Source organism: Penicillium concentricum (assembly GCF_028827145.1).
Source record: "Penicillium concentricum strain IBT 3081 chromosome Unknown utg000001l_segment0_segment0, whole genome shotgun sequence".
Taxonomy (NCBI): domain Eukaryota; kingdom Fungi; phylum Ascomycota; class Eurotiomycetes; order Eurotiales; family Aspergillaceae; genus Penicillium; species Penicillium concentricum.
The window spans coordinates 8,947,242-8,961,583 of NW_026622754.1; the positions used below are offsets into that span (position 1 = coordinate 8,947,242).

General features: G+C 46.8%; 7 protein-coding genes across 7 annotated transcripts; 3 read left to right on the top strand and 4 right to left on the bottom strand.

Annotated features, from left to right (window-relative positions):
• Positions 1-35: 35 nt before the first annotated feature.
• N7517_003462 (FAD-binding oxidoreductase) lies at positions 36-2,178 on the bottom strand (the record flags this gene model as incomplete). The annotated part of the gene is made up of 6 exons (XM_056721192.1): positions 36-953; positions 1,011-1,095; positions 1,151-1,535; positions 1,640-1,795; positions 1,848-1,858; positions 1,919-2,178. The coding sequence occupies 6 exons, from the start codon at positions 2,176-2,178 to the stop codon at positions 36-38; spliced, it is 1,815 nt and encodes a 604-aa protein (XP_056585327.1).
• A 659-nt stretch (positions 2,179-2,837) lies between these two features.
• On the top strand, positions 2,838-3,656 carry N7517_003463 (SDR family oxidoreductase; the record flags this gene model as incomplete). Its single annotated transcript, XM_056721193.1, has 1 exon — positions 2,838-3,656. The coding sequence occupies one exon, from the start codon at positions 2,838-2,840 to the stop codon at positions 3,654-3,656; it is 819 nt and encodes a 272-aa protein (XP_056585328.1).
• Positions 3,657-4,435: 779 nt separating this feature from the next.
• On the bottom strand, positions 4,436-5,904 carry N7517_003464 (FAD-dependent oxidoreductase; the record flags this gene model as incomplete). Its single annotated transcript, XM_056721194.1, has 5 exons — positions 4,436-4,498; positions 4,555-4,825; positions 4,895-5,214; positions 5,275-5,826; positions 5,887-5,904. 5 exons carry the CDS (start codon positions 5,902-5,904, stop codon positions 4,436-4,438), a joined length of 1,224 nt encoding a protein of 407 aa, XP_056585329.1.
• Positions 5,905-6,786: 882 nt separating this feature from the next.
• On the top strand, positions 6,787-8,454 carry N7517_003465 (cytochrome P450; the record flags this gene model as incomplete). The annotated part of the gene is made up of 7 exons (XM_056721195.1): positions 6,787-6,960; positions 7,013-7,121; positions 7,181-7,388; positions 7,494-7,624; positions 7,680-7,831; positions 7,886-8,156; positions 8,219-8,454. The coding sequence occupies 7 exons, from the start codon at positions 6,787-6,789 to the stop codon at positions 8,452-8,454; spliced, it is 1,281 nt and encodes a 426-aa protein (XP_056585330.1).
• Positions 8,455-9,704: 1,250 nt separating this feature from the next.
• Positions 9,705-10,728, top strand: N7517_003466 (SDR family NAD(P)-dependent oxidoreductase; the record flags this gene model as incomplete). Its single annotated transcript, XM_056721196.1, has 3 exons — positions 9,705-9,831; positions 9,886-10,431; positions 10,490-10,728. The coding sequence occupies 3 exons, from the start codon at positions 9,705-9,707 to the stop codon at positions 10,726-10,728; spliced, it is 912 nt and encodes a 303-aa protein (XP_056585331.1).
• Positions 10,729-11,312: 584 nt separating this feature from the next.
• Positions 11,313-12,246, bottom strand: N7517_003467 (alpha/beta fold hydrolase; the record flags this gene model as incomplete). The annotated part of the gene is made up of 2 exons (XM_056721197.1): positions 11,313-11,784; positions 11,843-12,246. The coding sequence occupies 2 exons, from the start codon at positions 12,244-12,246 to the stop codon at positions 11,313-11,315; spliced, it is 876 nt and encodes a 291-aa protein (XP_056585332.1).
• Positions 12,247-12,525: 279 nt separating this feature from the next.
• On the bottom strand, positions 12,526-14,123 carry N7517_003468 (arylsulfotransferase family protein; the record flags this gene model as incomplete). The annotated part of the gene is made up of 3 exons (XM_056721198.1): positions 12,526-13,394; positions 13,446-13,511; positions 13,568-14,123. 3 exons carry the CDS (start codon positions 14,121-14,123, stop codon positions 12,526-12,528), a joined length of 1,491 nt encoding a protein of 496 aa, XP_056585333.1.
• Positions 14,124-14,342: the final 219 nt, after the last annotated feature.

A 14,342-nucleotide genomic window follows, 5' to 3' on the forward strand; every position in this document is an offset into this window, starting at 1 on the left:
TGAAATACAGAAAATGAAAAACTAAAACAGCCTAATTACAATTTTGTAGATGCTGCCGCTGGTGCTACTCCGTTCCCTTCGGAGGATTCCCTGTTGGTGTATAGCTCCCAGCCTCTTCCTCTGTATCTCGCTGGCCAGATGCCGTTGCGCCCCGGTGCAAGGATACCGTTTGGGTCCAGGCAGTCCTTGATCCTCTCGTTAAGGTGCATGAGCGCATTGTCATTCCAGCTGTAGGTACTGGCCACCTGGTCACTTAGCAGCAAGTGCGTACGGTACTCGCCATATCCATGTTTAGCCGCCTCGGAAATGAGCCATCTCATTGCCGTCAACGCTGCGTCCCGCTGTTTAGGATCGTCACGATCATAAACTGCTTCAACGACGAGATGTAGCTCGCGAAGGCCGACGATAAAGTCAAAGAAGAAGTCAAGTCCCGATGCATCCCATTGGACTTTTGCCATTTCCCACAGCCGCATTGCATCAACACCGCGAGTAGGCGCTACGGGACTGAAGGCAACGTGCGCACCATTTGGCTGCCAGTTCACCCAAGCTAGCTCTTCTAGGTCAGGCTCTCCAGCGGAAATCTTGTCACGGGACCAGAAATAGTCGTTGGGTGGTAATGTGGCTGGGTCAATACGTCTGGCACCCGGAACCTTCATGAACTCGCGGTGGATAGTGTCGAGCTTCAACTGTCGAACCTCCTTGGGTCCATAGCATGTCCCGAAGTAAAGCCATGTGCACTCCCCGTATGGATGTTCCTTGAGGTAACTTTTCATTTTGTCCGTAGGAAACATCCCCTCACCTTCATAAAAGGCAGTGCGTGGTTTTCCTGACAATGCCAAAACCTGCAGCGCGTGGCGGATATTGGCTGCATTGTCTAGGATCATCGCAATCCGTAGTGGGCGCACGATCTCCACCAGTTGGTCCAAATCCTCCTCTTTCTGGAATGTGTAAAGCTATGAAGTATCTGCGTTAGCAAACTGAGCCCAAGTTAAGCCGTGTGTATGACTCACGAAGCTCTCGTGGCCACCGGGGTTTGGCATCAAACCAAAGCCCATTTTGGTTACAATGCCAAAGTTAGATTGCGAGAAAATTCCACTGTTGAAGCAAGTCAGCTGAGGAAATCGGGCCAAGGACACATGATGAATCTTACTCCACAAATGGCCCATAACCGTATGGAAACACCTGCCATGTGTTGTTGCCAGGCAGGGCGCCCATTCCTGTTCGGACGACCTCTCCTGTTGGGAGCACGACTTCCATTCCTGAATGCATAGACCAGTGGTCTCCGTATGGGGTGTATCCGACACCATGATCAAGTGCATTCCCAACCACGGAACCTCCACCTAGATCAGGGACATCTATCCAGAGGTGACTGTATCCCAGTCTCTGGACTTCCTCGTAGAGCGCGTAGTACGATACTCCGGGCTCTACCAAGCAAGTCAAATCATCTGGGTCGATGTTCATAATCTTGTTCATCCGTTTTCCAAGGTCGATTACGACAGCGCCACGGACGCGTGGGGCGGCTCCCCCATAACCAACTAAACCAGTGTTGTCGGTTAGCAGTGTCTCCTTATCATGGAAATTATTGTTCTCGAGTCTCCTTGTGTTTGCATATTTCTGCGAGGGCTTGGTAACAACGTACAGTTTCGGCCCATTGAGATGGGATGAAGAGGAATGAGATGCTTATTGGCCCAGATGACGATTTTCTGCACATCCTCAGTGTTACCTGGATAAACCACTGCAGAGGCGACCAGGTCTTCGTCGTCTGTTATGGCCATTCCATCGTGCGTATTTGGAGCTATATCTTTGTCAGAGTTGATCTCTTTCATACCGAAACCAAGTTCACTTACGCTCCATATACCTGTATATAGCCAGGATCAGCACTGCAATGAAGTATAGCTATATGAATGCCAAAACTTACCAGCCATCATTGAGGGGTTTGTCGTTGATCTCGACATGTGCGCTACCTAGTTCGGTTGAAAGCTCATCGATCGCGCGAAAGAATTGGGCACGCTCAACACCCTGAGGGATCACTGGCAGGCGCTGTCTGGCTCTTGGAACTTTCGTGGCGACTGTCTGAATCAGGCTCTTTGCACGCTGTGCTTTTCCCAAGAGCCGTGCTGGCACACCGTTGTGTTTCTGGTCTAGGGTAGGCGTTAGAGGTAGGCGTTTAGAAGCCATGGCGGTTTGACTCTGCAAAATAGATAATGTTCCGAGAAGTGATGAAAGTCAAAGTGAGAGTGACTGGTTTTAAAGGTATCTATGGATGAACATATAATTATGTAAGGACGCAGGTACATTGGGGCTGGACCTTACGAGTTAGATACTGTGGGGGACAACCTGATCTTCTTCCAGACCCCACGTCTTCCGGTCCCCGCGAATTCTTATGTTTGAAACGCTGTCTTCTCTTTCCGGCGAGTAGGGTCATTGCTGACAGAAAAAATAGTATGCTGTAAAGCTCGATACAAGTCCCTCCACATATCCCTACGCACCAGGCCACCCCACACCTTGAAATTCACTTGGCACCCTTCGGGCTTGCTCCACACAAGTACCACACGCAGCTTAACCATTTCCTCCCTATTGTTCCACTACACTATAACGGATTCTTCGAAAACCCGATATGATAGGTTCGGAACGAACTGCAGTTAGCACACCGCAGATCAGAGGGTCCACCCCCCACATAGCTCCTGCGGAGAGTAAAAGTGGGGGGCCATTTGGTTTTCTCGAAAATCACCTCTGGCTTCATACAATAATAATATTAAGCCATAATCCAGTTGACCAAGAGCTACGTTTATTCCCCTACCGTTGATCCACCCTTATCTGTTCTTCCGTTGGTCAAAATGTCGCGGCGTGTCGCACTTATTACGGGTGCTGCCTCTGGCATAGGGCTGGCTTTGACAAAGGATCTGGTCGCCAAGGGGTGGTACGTCGTCATGGCCGATGTTGACGAGAAGGCTGGTCGGGCACTTTCGAAGGAGCTTGGGAATCAAGTGTTGTTCCAAGTCACCGATGTTCGTTCTTACTCGCAACAAGCAAGTCTGTTCAAAACCGCCTTTGAGTGGGGGGAAAATCAACTGGATTTTTTTGCTGCAAATGCCGGCATTGCCGATACCCACTTCCTCTACAGTCAAAATGAAGAGTTTGACGAAAATGGGGTATTGCTACCTTTGAAGCTCGACTCCATGGAGGTAAACCTCACTGCTGTTATCCAGGGGGTTTGGCTATTCAAACACTACGCTCGCCGAAACAAAACCCCCGGTGGAAAGATTGTGATCACCTCATCGTCTGCAGGGTTATATCCCATGCCAACGAACCCTGTCTACACAGCTACCAAACATGCACTTGTTGGGTTATCCAGGGCTCTAGGCCCAGTCTTTGCAAAGGAAAACATTCAAGTCAACGCTATCTGCCCAGCCTTTGTCCCAACTGCACTTTGTCCAAAGGATATGTTGGAGCGATTTCCGAAGGAACACATCACTCCAATGTCGACAGTCCTCAGAGCGTACGATACATTTATCAACGATGGGACTCTCCATGGACAGACTGTGGAAATAAGCCTGGATCACCTCTACTTCCGCAACAAGCCAGAATACCCCAATGAGAGTGAACGGTGGCTATTGGAGGACTTTTCCAGTTTCTGGGAAGAAGCTTATAAATAGCATCTGTTATAATCTGTTCAATTGTTTCTCCAATCAATACTGAAAACACATGGTCGTCTTCCTAGCCACCCTTATATTTTTCGTTCTCTCTGTCTAGACTCTAGTGAAATATTCTATTATTACCCTTGACTTGCTTTACTTGGTAGGTATCTCTTTGCATTTTCTAAACATCGTAAATATATACTTTGTCCAATTTCTCTTCCACTGCTAAGACCCAAGTGCACTTTAAAGTAGCCCTTGTATTGCTCTAATGTATGAATTATAATAGATTGCTCTAGACTCACCTTGTTGTATTTTCCGCGGGTGGAAAGAGAAGCATGGGAATTGAAAAAATAATATAAATCTCCAGTATTGCACTCGACCACAGCGCACATGTAAGAAGATGTGTTAGCTAGTTCTGAAGACATGCAGTATAATCAGAGTCTCGATTGAAGGCATTGAGATCGCGTGGATTGTCTCAGTTGTCTATACCATGGAGCTCCGGTGTGTCACAACACTAAAACTCCGGGCCTACTCGGATTACAATAAAAGAGGAGTGGAGATTTGGGCGGCTGATGAAAATAATGTGCGAATTCGCGTCTCATACAAGTCCAACCCAGATGGGAGTATAAGCAACAAGCAACGACGTTCGCGCCAGCAGTTATAAAAAGTTCCAAATACATGTCAACAAAGGACGAAAGCCATCTTTATGGAAAGCAACAAGCAATCCTTGTCCTGGGCTCTCTGTCATTCTCTCGAGTCTTTCTGTGGTAGATGCCCTGGCTGCCTGCACATTAAACTCAGAGTGCTTTCTTTTCTGTGTTGTATTCTTGGCGGAAGTCGTGCATGATAGCATTAATACCCTGCGCTTTGATTAGCCTTCTAATATGAAGTAGATCTAGAGGAAATAGAACTTTACCTCAGCAAGTTTGAATGCAATCTTTGGGTCGGTATTGGCTTTCGCAAGTTCCTTAAAGAATGGATCATCATTGACAACCGTATCAGGGTCACGCCACATTCGCTGGAGATTGATGCTTGAGACTACGTTGATAATATCTTCGTATTTTTGGCGCCGTACTTCACTGTACCGGTCCAGAATTGCCTCATCCGCGAGGCCCTGATGAATGCCAACCAAGCAGTCCGCTAAGTTTCCAACATCGACAAGGCCACCGGTCAAGCCAAGGCCGCCGCTTAGTAACATTGTATGTTAGTATATCATAAGTAGGGTCATTTACCCCTTGGGGATATATGCGACTTACAATGGGTTGCATAAATGCGCAGCATCTGCCGCTAAGAGGAATCTCCCAACCCTCAAGCTTTTCGCTAGTCTTTGATGAACTCTGTATGGGGAAATACTGACGACCTTGTAGTCAGAGGGATCGGGATTCCCCGGCAGAAGTGCTTTGAATTTGGCGGGTTGCCGGGCAAGGATCTCATCACGCGAGAGACCTGGCTCCTCACCATAAGTGATTCGCAGAAGGCCATCCTTTTGAATTTGAGCAATCATACCCCAGTGTTGTTTATCAATGATGAAGGATGTCGCATCGCCGCCTTCAGATAGACTCATGTCCCAGTAAGTCTGTTTAACCGTCAGCATGCATGAACTTGTGCTAGGATCAAGTTAACAGTTAACACATACATTGGTTGCAACGATTTGTTCATCCCATGTCTTTCCGGGAAAATCGCTACCAAACAACGATTTCCGTATCTTGCTGTTTGCTCCATCACAGCCGACAATATAATCGGCCTCTAGACGTTTCGTTCCGTCCTTGGTGGTGACATCGACCCAGGCTCTTTCATTGCTTTGGCCAATATCGCATACTTCGTGGCTATAGAACACCTGGGCATGTTGCCTTTTCTCCAAATGCGCCTGCATAATTCGAACCAAGTGATTCAATGGAAGCGCGATCATCCGCCGGTTCTCGGGGATGAGCTCGGCTGGAACTTGTGCGATCAAAGATCCGTCCAGCTTTCTCCACGATAGATTCTGGTCCGTTCTAAACCCAGCTTCGAGCACATCGTCGTATATACCGGCTCTTTGCAACTCGTAAATCGCTGGCCAAGAGTAATGGGATGCACGAGGTGCGTTGTCTGGCTCATTGGCCATTTCAAGAACAGTGGTTTTGATGCCATTTTGGGACAACAAAAGTGCCAGCATGAGACCAGACGGCCCAGCACCAACTATAATAACCTAATTATGGATTAGCAGACTGTATAGTAATGCTGTTGGTACGCATGATATGTGACGAACTTCTGAAAATGTTCTCATGTTGCCTTCGAGTATTGATTTTGGGTACAATCTTTGTGATCACAACTTACTGCGCGGTTTCAAACAGTATTATATCTTTATGACTGGAAATTTGAGTAGGTTCTCGGGTCGTTTCCGACCAACGTCGTCCCATGTGGCAGCTCAAACAGACTGAAGAAGTGCCCCCACATTTCTGTTATGTGGGGTGTGAAGGGGCTTCAGTTAACTGACTAGTTCGTTGGTTGTAACATCACGCACTATTCAGGTATCAACCCTGCAAATCCAGGCATTCGGCCTATGGCCGCTAGTTATGCCCCTTATGTGGGGCCTATCTTGTCAATCCTTTCGAGCTCACCATGACTAGCGATGTTTTTTGCGGGGAGGATATCCGGTTACATTTTTCTATATGGCACAAAGGATAGGCTAAATATTTTGCTCTGTACCCAGTTCCCTCTTTTCCTTCATATTTCAATGAAAATCTCCCTCATTTGGACTGTCGACCAACTTCGAGCTTCCATACTCTTCCTGATTAAAGTCCGATTACACTCCTGCAAGGATTCCGTCGCGCATTCATGAATGGACTAGAGTTTCTGGCTAGGCAGCCGAAAGTCGTGCTTTAAATCACTGCCTTGCCAATTCTTGCTCTTATCCTACTGTTGCTGGGTTATAGGCCTTCGGCAAAGAAATTCTCCTATCCACCTGGCCCAAAAGGCATCCCTATATTTGGGAACCTCTTTCAACTACCACCCGCCTACCCTGGAGAACAACTAGCCAAGTGGAGAGATGAATATGGGGATCTGTGAGTTTTTGACATCCTGGAAGGATTGCATTGTTACAGACGCTTACACTACCGGTAGCTTTACTCTGCAACTCGGAGGAAGGAAATGGGTATTTGTGAACTCAATGACAGTGGCAAAAGAACTCCTCGATAAGCGAGGAAGGCTCTATGTTGATCGTCCCGACTTCCCAGTTACGCAGGACGTCTTGTCAGGTGGAAACAGAATCCTTTTGATGAAATATAGCGACAGATGGAGAAATCTCCGGAAGATTATGCATCAGCTTTTGATGGCTGGTAACGTAAGTGATATTCAAGGAATTGGCACGAACCCATATGCTGATATTTGACAAGGCCGATACGTATAAGCCCTTCCAAGACATCGAATCCAGGGCGCTTTTGTGGCAGTATCTCCACCAACCAGGAAATTATTACCAGCATGGTGCTCGTTTTGCCAACTCAGGTATGCTTTCTGTGCAGTCCAGCTTCACAATAAACCACTGACACTACACCAACGCACAGTGATCTTCTCAGTAGTTTTTGGACGCCGAACGAGCATGGCTGATAAAAACACGCAGCTCCTGTTCTCTACCATCGATGATTTCATGGAATCGCAGACCTCCCCGAGTGCTACTTTGATTGAACACTTCCCATGGTGTGCTCGGAATCTGCCTAAGCTGTTGCAATGGTATCGGCCGAGAGCGGAGAAGGTTTTCAATAAAACGATTCGGTAGGTGACCTATGCCCGTCAGCCCAATTTCATGGAAAAGGTTGCAGCTTGAAGTGGAGGGAAGGGACTTGCAGGGCTTTTGTGGCTTATCATTCTCATTTTTAGAGTCTACGCGGGCTTTCTAGATGATCTCGAGCGTCGAGTAAAAGATGGACAGGACCCTAAATGTTTTGCTAGAGACATGAGCCAATTGGCAGGAAAATATGGGTTTGACGACGCTCAAAAGTATTTCTGTGGTAAGATTTGACACATCTGACAATGTGGCTACACAATGAACTAAAAGATTTATAGCCGGGTCGATCATCGAAGCAGGAAGCGACACAACACGCAACCAAATCAACATCATGTTGGCGGCAGCAGCTAAGTTCCCTGAGTGGGTTGAAGTTGCTCAGAGACAACTTGATGCTGTGTGTGGTGCAGCCAATCGACTACCGGACTTTGATGTATGGGTACCTCGATCATTCTTTTGCATGTTTTTCAGGCTGACATTTACGTAGGACTGGGAGCAGCTTCCATATATTATTGCAGTCATCAAAGAAAGCCTTCGGTGGCGACCTAACATGACTGCATCTGGAATGCCCCGCGCTCTGATCGAAGATGATACTTATGGTCAGTACAAGTTCGAGAAGGGGACTGTCTTCACGTACAACAACTTTGGTATTATGCACGACGAAAAGGAGTTCCCAGATAATGAAACCTTCAAACCAGAGCGTTTCATTAATAGTGAACTTGGCGAGATGCTGAAGGGTCATTTGGGGTTCGGAGCAGGTAAGAGAAGTTGCAAAGCTCCTAAGAAACATTAAGAGCTAATGATATCATTTCAATTACAGGGCGACGCCTATGTCCCGGGTGGTTCCTAGGGACAAGAAACATGTTCATTGCATTTTCAAGGCTCTTATACTGTTTCAAGTTTGAACAAGTGCCAGGTCAGCCAATCGATTGTCTCCGCATCGACGCTCTTGCACATGATCACGCACCGTTTTCTATCAAGATTACGCCTCGCAGCCCAGCTCATGCCGAACTGATCAAGAAAGAATGTGCAACTGTCGGGAAAGACCTAGATTAGCAGACGAAGGGCCGTCTTCCAGCAATGGTGTAGTCAGTTGCTGAACGGTGCTCGCGATATTGTCAACAAGTACAACAAGCTTTGAAATTCCTTAGCAAAAAAATAAAATTCTTCACTGGCAAGCTTTTATGAGACCGCTCTATGATGCTCTCCACGTCTATCTTCTCGTGTTATGGGGGACTGGTGGATCTTACTGGCAGCCGGCTCCTCGGGACCCTTCTCCTTCTCCTATATGACTTATCACAGATGAATTAAATTATTCTGGTGTCTTCTTGCTTCCCATTCCCTATTACATAGTAGACTCCTCTCTTTCGGAATATGTTGAGATGCTGGAACCCGTTATCTATGCATGATACATTACAACGCCTCTATCTTACCTCACTGCATCACATCGTCAACTGGCCTGAATATGCGGGCTTGCGAGAAATATCTGCTGATGGCCATGATATAATTCCCACTGTGTTCCGAAGTTCTGAATCCAGAGACCTTGCACTTTATCATCCTTCTTTCTGGTACTATTTCCTCTCTAGCATTCATCAGAATACGATTGTGGCGCTCAAGAAACGGGATAAATGTTTTGCCTATCTCGATAAAGTAATTTCGATATAGTCGGCCATAATGGATGCTTAGTCTGGTCACTGCACTGACTATGCTTACTATTGATTTTCTAATTTGATCCATATCAACTGGATATGGTTTAGAACTATGGTACTGGACTAAATCCGGTATATAGAGCTAAGTCTTGCACTATCGACGATAGTCTATCGTGATTCATTGAATACATTGATACTACTGTCATCGTTTGTAGGAACTTGAATAGGGCGTTCAAGCACCTCCCACATTATTGTTTTCCTGTGCGAAGACGAGACCACATTATAGCCGAAACCAGTCCGATCCCCGAAAGCCAAAATGTCACCCGCGAATACAATATAATGTAAGCCAGAAAAATCCACGGAACTCCTTTGGTCCAATTAACTAATACTACGGCTAATATAATTGAAAATCTAGACGCTAAAAGGTACTGTAGGCAGTTGACCGGCAGTCAAAACCATTTCCCATGCTCCGGCAACCCCTAAGCCTCCGAGAGGCCCCCACGGGAATCTCCAGGGCTTCTAGGCCCCACACCCCACATCACAAACACACCTAGCCATTAGCTATATTTATAAATGTATATCCATAATCTGTATGAACACTTGTTTTATGCAGTGCATCCGATTTGTCTAGCTTTAAAAAATACAACATACGAAAAAATGGATCCAAACGATTTCGGAGTTTCCACAATTCCTCTACATCATAGCCCATATGGGCCTTTGAAACCAGAAAACCTTATCGGCGCAAACAAAGGCAAAATTGCTGTTGTGACCGGAGCTGCCAGAGGTGATAATTGAAAATGACCTAGATGGAGAAAAATCGGCACTAATGCTTGAGTAGGAATTGGACGAGCCATATCAGTGGCCTTGGCCAACTCCGGAGCAAACCTCGCAATCCTTGATCTCAATCTTGAACAACTACGTGAAACAAAAGCAGCATGCGAAGCTTTTGGAGTCAAGGTCGAGCCATACAAGTGCGACATTACGAGCCCCGAAGGTGTCTCGAATACATTCGCAGCGATCGAAACTGCGCTAGGGCCTGTGGATATCCTTGTCAACAATGCCGGTATTACTGGTAGTAGCCTTGCTGTTGATGAAGCATTCAATGACTTCTGGAAGGTCATGGAAGTCAATGTGAAGGGGCCTGCTCTTTGCATATACCAGGTTCTACGCACTATGTGTGAAAGAAAGACAGGGTGCATTATCAACATGGCGTCTCGATCCGCAACAATTGATATGCCTACCGGGTTCGGCTATAACTCGAGCAAGGCAGCGATTGTGAGGATGACTGGTACTCTTCAAGCCGAACTAGACTTGCAGGACCTGGGCGAACAAGTACATTGTTACGCCCTTCATCCGGGTGGAGTTTGGGGTGAGATGTTTAAAGGTATGTTTTGTATCATTGATTGCAATTTTTTCTCGATCTAATGTTAATCTGGACATAGGTGCAACAACGCTTGAGCAACAACAAGAGATGAGACATCTGTTCAAGGATTCCCCAGAGCTTTGTGCAAATACTGTTGCGTATCTTGCAGCAGGCAAGGCACTGGAGGTGAGAGGCCTATATTGGGATTGTCGACAAGACCTTGAAAAGGTTTCCACCCTTGGGCGAAAGACTCTCCAGGCCCATGGTCTGTATTCCTTGAACATGAAATTCCTTCCAGGGTACGAAAATGAGCCTTGATTCCGAAAATGTTCAGAATTCAGATACACAGATGTCGGTGTACCGTTCAAAATGAATGGGTTCAATCAAGAATAGCTAGTCTCTGAAACCTCATTCTAAAGCGATCGAGTATCCCCACTTCTAATACCCTTATGTAGACTCATGACTTCCTAGTGATGAAATTATCTAATATTTTTCTATAAGCCAAAAACCGTGTAATATGGCCAGATTCGGCATCAATTGTGCAAGTCGCGACCATACTCCAAGCACATGACTAATGCCTCAGCGCACCCGTGGACCATGTGTTGATGCCCGAAGGCATCAAAAGAGACTCGCTATGGTACATAGGGTAGATTGTATTTAGTCGCAGTGCGCTTCCTCTGAGAAAAAGCAGCCATTAGTTCCAAGTACAAGACCACCCCATACTCTTGTACCAGGCTCTATCTCCTATTATCCTCCTGGGATCCATCGGGGTCTCACATCAAGTCACGAAGTTTTTAGATTTGTCTTAGTTTAGTGAATGAAGAGCATAATCTCGAGGTTATCTAAGAAAGTCCAGCTGGGCTAATAGGTATATCTGAAATTGATTGTTGACTGGTGGTAAATTACACACTCCTTCTCTGTTTCAAGTCCTGCACCCACTGTAATATCGCATCACAGGTGGCGCGGGGCTGATCTATGTATACCATATGACCAACACTTGGTATAATGACAAGGCGGGAATCTTGTATCGTGGAAGCAATCTGCTGGTTCACGGCCACAGGACTCGCCATGCTGTTCTTCGGTGACAAAACCAATGTCGGGGTCTTGACATCCTGAGGAAGGCCTGTGATATCGACTTGGGTAATAAAGTCGAAATACCGCGCGATGCCTTCGGAAGAACATTTCTGCAACATTTCCTCATCCCAGGCTTTGTAGGCCTCGCCCGAGAAGTCACCCATATCATAGCTTTCAACATTTTGATTGGCATCGAGTGTTGTCACAGGCCGAGTGCGTTTCCATTCAAGTATTCCGAGCTTACGAACGGCTTCGCCAGGGGAGCTGTAAGGCTCTGAAGTCATAGACATAAATCTCTCACTGTAATAGTCTTGTTAACCATAGGTCAAATATATTTGATGATGGATCGCTCACTCACCCGAGCTCAAGCGGCGTTGATATGATAATGAGGGATTTCAGCTTTTCTGGATACGCCTTGGCGAATGCAATAGCGAGCATTCCTGCTGTGCTTTCTCCAACCCAGTGGACAGGTCTTTTTGCCACCTTGTCCACAAATTCAGCCATCTCTTCAACCAGCGTATCTAACGTGTAATTGTATCCGTCAGCATCTCCAATGGAGCTTTTGCCGTGCCCACGAAGATCGCGCCGGATAAGACGGACAGATCCACTCAAGAGTGGTACAAGATGAAACAGAAGCTCTGTATGACGACCTATTCCCGCTTGGAAAATGACTATATCAGTTTCGTCGGCTTTCCAAGGAGCCGTGAAGTCGTTTATCTCATAATAGTCGGTTTGTCCATTAGAAAGATGCAATTGAGGCATTGTGAACGAGATCAGAAGGTCTGAATATGTCGATTGGTATTGTAGAAATAAGAAACAGAGATGGCTATAAATCATTTAAAGCTATTCAAACCTATCCCTGCCACTTCACAACCACATCATCCTATGTGGGGTGAGTATGTGAGTATTCACCCCACCTACCTCTTCCCGCATTCTTATACCCTTGGCAATTATTATGTTTGGAGATATGCGTCTTACTTTACTAGTTTGGTCGACTTGTGCAGTACTTGCTTACCTATTGAACATCTTAATTTCGGAGCTTTATTCCATAGTCAAAGGAAACGTCCGTGCAAGAGACTCCCCATGCGCGCCAATCGCCTCGGCAACAAATCTCGCAGAGGAAGACAGTCCAAAATTTGGCTTCCAAGTAAAGACCGTCTCAAACGAATCCCTATCAACTAGGCCAATCTGCGACTTCTCCTGCCCGTTGACATAAAAGAATCTCCAAGCCGCAGTCTCCGTATCCCCATTCCAAGACACGTAAAGCTCAACAAGATTAGAGTCTGTTTTTAGCGCAACCAGCGCTGGGCTTTCCTGTGGCGTACCAGTCCAGTTCGCCAAAAAGCCACGGTAGCTGACCGACCCCGTCTGGATAAAGGCATGGTACAGAATCTCATTATCAGCACCAAATTCCGTGAAGGCCCCCTCCGATCCCCAGTTGACGAAGATTCGGTCGTCAGAAAGCAGCTGTGCATTCCCCTGGGACTGGGCTTGGAGATCGTAGGGCGCTGTTGCGTTGCGGAGAACTGTCGCCGTGCTATCTGTGTGGTTGATTTGGACAACCAACGCTCGCGACACCTCGTTAAATGTGATAGTTCCGTCGCCAGAGTTGTCGAAGAATGAGATTACTTCCGTCCCGGGCTGGCTGAGCTGCGGTTGCCAGTGGGCATCGTGTTGGAATCCGAAGGTCCAGTTGCCGATTTGTGAAAAACTGGGGTACTTTCCGCCGAGCCGCCAGATGATTGAACCATCCGTGCCGTTGATCTTGAATACCGTGCTCGTGTGTCGAGATGAGAGCAGGTAGTCTCCTTCTTCGTTTTTGTCGAGACTGTTGATGTGGAAGTAATCCCATGCTTCGGCGGAGGACAATCCGCTATTGGCCTTTGTGGAACCTAGTGTCACTAGGCTTTCTAGTTGGAGGTTAAATATGGTCTTTGTCGAGTAACAGCAAATCATCTTACCAGACGGGTCAACATGCTCCAAGGCATTCCACTCAAAGATCAACTCTCCCGTGGCAATATGATTTTCTATTCAAATAATCAGAATCAGCAAAGTCATCATCCAGTTTTCACAACAAACAAACCTTGGAAAATCCCATTCCCCACCCACTGCTGCGAAGAATTCCCACCATAAGCCGACAAATTCGCCGGGGTGGTATAAAAGACCTCAATCAAAGCCGTCTCTCCCTGGATAATATTGAATTCGTGGATCGACGAAACACGATGGTTCCCGGCAGTTGAGGTAACAACGTGCTGATAGCTCTGATCTAGCAGGACATGCTGACCATACCCTTCGCCATGGGAAGTATCCATATTACCCTGGAATGCCTGGAGAACAGGTTTCCCCTGATATGTGGTAGGATGGAAATTCCCCACGAAACCGGCGTAGTACCCTGTGCCAGCCCACACCAAGTCGCCATCTTTGCGGTAGATGTACGGACCGGGCCGTCCGAGGGCTCCACTCATCGAGTAAGGAGCGATGAAGACGTATTCGGAGCCATCGGGGCTTGTGGCGGGGATGGTGATATTTAATTGAGGTGGTGCAAGGTCAGGTCGTGAGCGATAATAGCTATTGGTGTTTGGTTGGGGTAAGGACGTTGTTGCTAAGGCTGCCAGGAGAGTTTGTTTTAGGGACGCCATGGCTTTGGGGTGATAGCTTAGGGTTGTCGGCTTTTTACTATTTATTGTATTCCAAGATATTTCATAGCCTTCTTATACACAGCGGATAATGAAGCTCGACATCTAGCATGTTAGCGTTTTCGCGATACACCTCGCGGATAGCATCATTGTGTACTATGTGACCAATCTTAGGAGGGTGTTTAATTGGATTTCATTAGCGAGTTATTGTGTCACCAAATC